Source organism: Lampetra fluviatilis, chromosome 36, assembly GCF_964198595.1.
Source record: "Lampetra fluviatilis chromosome 36, kcLamFluv1.1, whole genome shotgun sequence".
Taxonomy (NCBI): Eukaryota; Metazoa; Chordata; class Hyperoartia; order Petromyzontiformes; family Petromyzontidae; genus Lampetra; species Lampetra fluviatilis.
The window spans coordinates 2,453,775-2,459,710 of record NC_136310.1 but is presented as its reverse complement, the minus strand read 5'-3'; the positions used below and the strand labels follow the sequence as shown (position 1 = coordinate 2,459,710).

Below are 5,936 nucleotides of genomic sequence, written 5' to 3'. Positions count from 1 at the left end.
GTACGACGTTTCGTCAGTAATTACAGCAAGCGTTGTCTGGCGATAGCCAGATTTGTGGAGAAATCCTCCTCTTTATGCGATCTAATCCAAAAAACCTAGAAATTATGGATGATATTGGTCACGAAAGCTCACGTGTTAAACTGACAAAACTGTTTGTTGGCGGTTCAGTGATGAGGGCGGATATGTGACCTGCTATGTCAAAACAATTGTTTAATAGGATCTGAGATTATTTGCAAGCATACATGTGATATTATTTAGCACAATATACACTACAACATTATTATGTAAGCATATTGCGTAAAGATGTGAACCATTCATTTTCAGGAATTATTTTTACTTATGCAAAAAGGAAAAAAACAGTTAATCACGAATTCATGAAATAACCTTGACCGTAAAAATAACTATCACAATTATTTCAATGTAATATTTGGTCATTAACATCGGCCACAATCGGAGGAAGTGGGAATATTTCTGGATGTATAGCATCCACTGAAATGCAAAGCCATTCTATGGCAGTTTAGCAATGAGCAATTCCTAAACTAAAGTTCATCCTCTTTAGGGCAATGTTTTTGACAAATGTCAGTTTCTTTTTTTGTTATTTTGTACTTGCACATCATTGCAGGTCCCTCGATTTACAAAAGGGATGCCGTTCTTAAAAAAAAAAAACTAAAACACGCGGAAAACGAAATTGCGTAAGTTTAATGATTTTCCCACTTCCATTTATTTCTAAAAGTTTGGGATGCGTTACGGACAGTCACTCCAACTCTACTCTTAACCTAACAAATACACACCTATATCACTTGTCACAACACAGATAAACTACAATAGAGAACATGAATACAAATTTTCATATTAAAGTTAAAGCTAAAAAAAGAATTAACCTTATCGGGGAACTCATAAAAAGATCCGCATGTTAGAATGACTGGAAAGTTGACGTTCTGTCGGGATACTGAGACGCTGTAGCGGACTGATGACTCAGCCTCACGGCTTGTTCTCGTTTGGTCTCGTGATGCACGCAGTGTGAAATTTCGTTCACGCGGAAATTCGATTTCGTGAATCGAAAAGTGTCCGTAATTTGTACAATTGCGTGAGCGCAATATTTCGTGAACCGAACGTTCGTAAATCTAGCGACTTGCCGTTTCTTATTCCGCTATCGTTAAATGAACAACGGGGGAAATTGAGTCAATTGTTGGCCTCCCCAATGCGTCTATTGGTACAGAACACCCTTAGCAGTGTCTCTCTTAACTCGCGAGCACGTAAGCCATACACAATGGGACTCAGCCCTTGAGCGACGCCAAACACCACAGTTTGAAACAGCATGAGGTTCTGCACCACGGGACTGGTCATAATCAAGAACGCGTTTTCGATATAGTACAGAAACATCGGCATCACGAAAAAAGAAATCTGCATCAAGTGGTACATGACGGTTTTGCGAGCGCGCTTGTTCGCCATGTCTAAGTTCCCGCTGCGCTTTCCTTCTAAATAGATGCAGCAGTAGCAACCAAAATTGATGAGGATAGCCATCACGATGGGACCTAAAATGAGAGCCGTTACCAGATCTCCCATTGCCCCAGGGGGGTCCATTACATCCAACGAGCAAGCGACCGGCGAATTAAGTTCCGAGGAATTTTTCTGCAGTAGATTGTTCATCAATCGAAGTCCAGGCCATACAATGGATAAACCAACCACGCCGACGATGATTTTCCAATATTTCTCGGTCGAGCAGATTTCATTGTACCTCAGCGACCAGCAAATGGCCACGTATCTGTCCACTGACATCGCCATCACGCTGAAGAGTTCGTTGTTCAGGGTGGAGAAGAGAATCAGGAAGTAGACTGCGCACATTGCCCGGGACAGCTGATACTGGCACAGGAGCAGTATGTAGAAAACGACCTGGATGGAATTGAAAATCACCTGGCTGATGATGAGACTCATGAGCAGAAAAAAACGAAGCTTTTGTCTCAGAGAGCGGCTCTTGAGCATGAGGTACAAGACTAAGCTTGCAAATGCCACCGACAGAAGCCACATGGTTGAGTGCATGGCTACCTTCTTAATGTTAAAAGACTGGCTGATGCTAGTATCAGATGCAGATGTGAAAGACGTATTCTTGAAAGAAGCGTTGTATACAAATGCACCTTCTTCCATTGTAGATCGTCTGTGGATGGTGGCTTTCACATATTTGTTTTCCATTCTTGTGCCTGGAACATAAATCGGTTATTAATAGGCATCAATTTTGCAACACTTGAACAAGCGACACAATCTGCAGTTTCATAAATGTCACGAGGTATCATGATTACCAAGCTGGTGATTACATTATAGATAATAATTTGCAATTCTTTGTCAATGCACTGCCAGGTTAAAAACATTCCCACACCATGTCGGCCATAGCAGTTGGTTGACCATACTTCACCATGCTGGTCAATGTGAACTGGTAAAGGGAACGGGGTGAAAGGAGGTTCTCCGATAACGCGTGTTTTCAAAACCTCGAATTCTATATAACGCGGTTAATGTACGAGGGAACACATTTTAACAACGCGGAGGCAAATTGTAACAACGCGGTTGAGTGAACAGATCTTTGTCGTGCTAGTTGGAATAAGCGGATGTTTTGCTGCCTCTGCGTAGCATCACACATGGTGGATGCTGCTGGATGCTTCTGGATGCTACCCACGTGCATCGATTCTTTGCTCAGCCTGCGTACGCATCTCACGTGTTATCGCGGACTGTGATTTACCCCTATTTAAGTTATTATAACGCGGTGTTTCCATAACGCGGTGTTCTTCAGGAAAGCAAATACCAGATTTTTTTTCTATCTACGTGGCTTTACCGAAAGACCCAAAGAATAACTAGCATATTATATGAGAACACGTATAACTTACAACTCTAATTGAACTCGGGCCGATGGATAAACTCATGCCTCTAGTTTGTATAACGATTACTATCTTTTTTAATGTTACGTATGAATTTCTCTTACCTGATATTAATATAATCAACACTTGATGTAATCGAGTAACAAGTTGTAACGTCCGCTACTGTCGTATTATACGTGCGATTGAGTCGAGGGCTGGCCAAGTAAATTGTGAGGTGCTTCGTTTAATCAAAACAATCCCCAAAGATGTCGCAGGAGCCAATGTTCACGATCGTGTGGACCGGGTCAGTTTTATGCATTCTCTAATGATCTCCCATGATATTTAGCAGCCTGAGCAATTAGCGATGTGTCACCAAGTTCCCATGGGATCGAGCCTTACCTGCATCTTTTTTTGCAATGTAACAGGCTAAACGTGTGGCAGTGTTGTTGTTTTTTATTGCAAATGGAACAACCTAGAATCGTGAGCCTAATTAGAGCGTGAAATGAGTAGGGCTCTTGATACAGACATATGTATGTTGGTATACACTCGTGGCATTAAAACTCATGACAATTATAGAACAATCATACAATGTAACACTTCAAATGAAGAATGCATGCATTTGTATGTACAGTAATTGCAACATGGGCACATTTAATGTAAATACAACATGGAAGCATCAACTATGTTTATCATATCCCTGCGTATGATGAAAAGGACCTAAATGCAAATGTGTCGAGGTCTGCTCGCCACGAGATGGCTGCAGGAGAGAGTTCGTTTAGTTTTGCTGTCACAGTGATTTGCAATGTTGGCCATAGTTTAGTCACTTGCACTGCAGGCTTGTCTTTCAATCTTCTGTTTATGACGAAGAGCTTGCCGAGAATGAATGGCAGGCGTGTTGAGAGCGGTGGCAATGCGGTGAAGATGTCGCGGGTTTCCACAAGAGGGCAGTGTTGCAGTTGTTTTAAAGCTCTGTTTTGTTGACCAAAATGCATGCGACGTGAGAATGGGCGGGCCACGGAGTTGGATACCGAGAGAAGGCAAAAGAAGCAACGCCAGCAGAGGAGATGGCAGAGATATGACGTAAAAAAACATTTAAAGCCACTATAGGCACCAAAGCAACTAAGGAAATTAAAACGTCTTTGTCCAAGCAGTGAGAATTTAACAAACTTTTTTTCTTAACCAGGTACTGCGTTTTCTAGCTCTTTTTTCAGAAGCGACCTGGCCACAAATGACAGCTCAACTAAGTGGAGTGTCACGTGGACGTTTATAGTAGCAGCCAAATACTCTAAACGCGCGTTTCTAAATGTGGAGGGAAACACCTGAGGAACCGGAAAGAAATCCACGCGACCACGGGGAGAGAGATAGAGACACAACACTCCAAATATACAGGGGTCACGGTCGGGATCGAAACCACGACCATTCTGTATGCCAGGCGAGGTAGTTAACATCTCGCCACCATGGCAGACAGAAGCATTCATTAAATCCGGTACTCTAAAGGCCACACAGTGATAATGGACAGTACAACTACAGAGGGATTAAAAGATAGCTCACGATTGGAAGATTTCAGGTGCAGTACTGGTTTGCCGTTTGACTTGAGCCATCATTCATTTGTTATCAATAAAATGTCTGCCTCTTCATGGATGGGGGAATGCTGCTATAGTGGAATGTGTGAGTCCCACTGGAAATGCAGCTGAAACAATGGTGTACATTTTTGCAATCACCCCACATCTCCCCCCCCCCCCCTCAACAGTCTAACTGAGTTCACCACAGTTGGTCAATCAGCAGGTAACCTATGGATGGAGTAAAGTGGTGTGGGTAGTCCCACTTCATCCAAGACGTTTGGCAAGCGTGGAAGAATCGACCAAATAGCATCTGGAGGAGCTCTCTAGCTTCCTTAAGTGAAAATCCTTGAGCCAGTGGTCAATCAGTGAAGTGGGTTTACCCCTCATGTTGGAATGTGGAGTTTCCACCCTCGGCAGCTCAGAGCTGGCAAGGGAGCTGGGCACTCGCTCACTGCTCTTTTGGCAACAGAGACACTGAGTTGGAGTAATTGGTGGACTGTTCCCGCACCTCCGATTAGCACGGTTGGCTATGTACGTTGCGAAAGAAGTTCAACGCACCTATATACATAACAGGCAGCAAAGTCGCACGGTTTGATACTATGTAATTTAAGATGTAATTACTGTTTATACGTGAAACGTCAAAGTACAATTGCACCTCTAAACACTGTTCAAAATTGGTGTGACATGCACATTGTATACAGTGTATGTATGTATATACCAGGGAAGAGATGGTCATCGGGGAAAGGTGTTGTGCCTGGACTTGAACACGTCTGGAGGCAGCGAGTTCCATATTGTAGGGGCAGCAGAGGAGAAGGAGCGACCTCCCCACCCAAAATGAGTGGAGATTTGGAATTTCGTAAGGCGTTTTGCTGCTTAATTAGAGAGCATATGAACGGAAACCACGATGGAGGTCGAGGGCGTGGAGGGGAGTAGAGGGAGATGAGAAGGGAGCGGTATGGGTGGACGGGATCATGGAAAATCTTAGTGAGGCCAACCTTGAAGTTGATGCGAGATTGGATCGGCAGCCAACACCAGATATGGAGTATTTGAGGTGATCTGCCACCATGTGTTGATGAGCCCTGGTTAAGTCAAGACCAGTCCAAGCTTCTTCTTGGTTCTTTTGGTAAAGTCACGTAGAAGGGAAGTAATACAATAATAAAAATAAAACATAATAAAATAATTCTCACGACGTTTCGGCCACAACGCAAGCAGCCGTCCTCAGGTGAAGACCAGGTCTGTCGAGGAGACAGCGTCTATGTGACTTTACCGAAAGAACCAATAAGATGAATCCCTGCAGTAACGAAAGCATTAAATCGAAATTTACAGTCCAAGCTTTTTGTTTGAACTATGTTTTTGTTTGTTTGGGGAAAAAAATATCTACAATTTCCACAGCTGGATTGAATGTTATCAACCTACTCGTGTCTAGTGCTTAATGTTATTCACTTTGAATAAAAACCTCACCCACGTCTCCCCCTCCCCTCCATCACGCTGTACGCACACTCCAGGTAAAACTGTGAATATCACCTTG

The 5,936-nt window shown here is 43.1% G+C and overlaps 1 protein-coding gene across 1 annotated transcript; it reads right to left on the bottom strand.

Annotated features, from left to right (window-relative positions):
- Positions 1-1,182: 1,182 nt before the first annotated feature.
- Positions 1,183-2,040, bottom strand: LOC144945142 (olfactory receptor 51F2-like). Its single transcript, XM_078873427.1, has one exon. The coding sequence runs from the start codon at positions 2,038-2,040 to the stop codon at positions 1,183-1,185; it is 858 nt and encodes a 285-aa protein (XP_078729553.1).
- Between the last annotated feature and the right edge of the window lie 3,896 nt (positions 2,041-5,936).

What these genes read in the sequence shown, in the direction of transcription:
- LOC144945142 (XM_078873427.1), bottom strand. Translation starts at nt 2,040, where the DNA reads ATGCACTCAACCATGTGGCTTCTGTCGGTGGCATTTGCAAGCTTAGTC.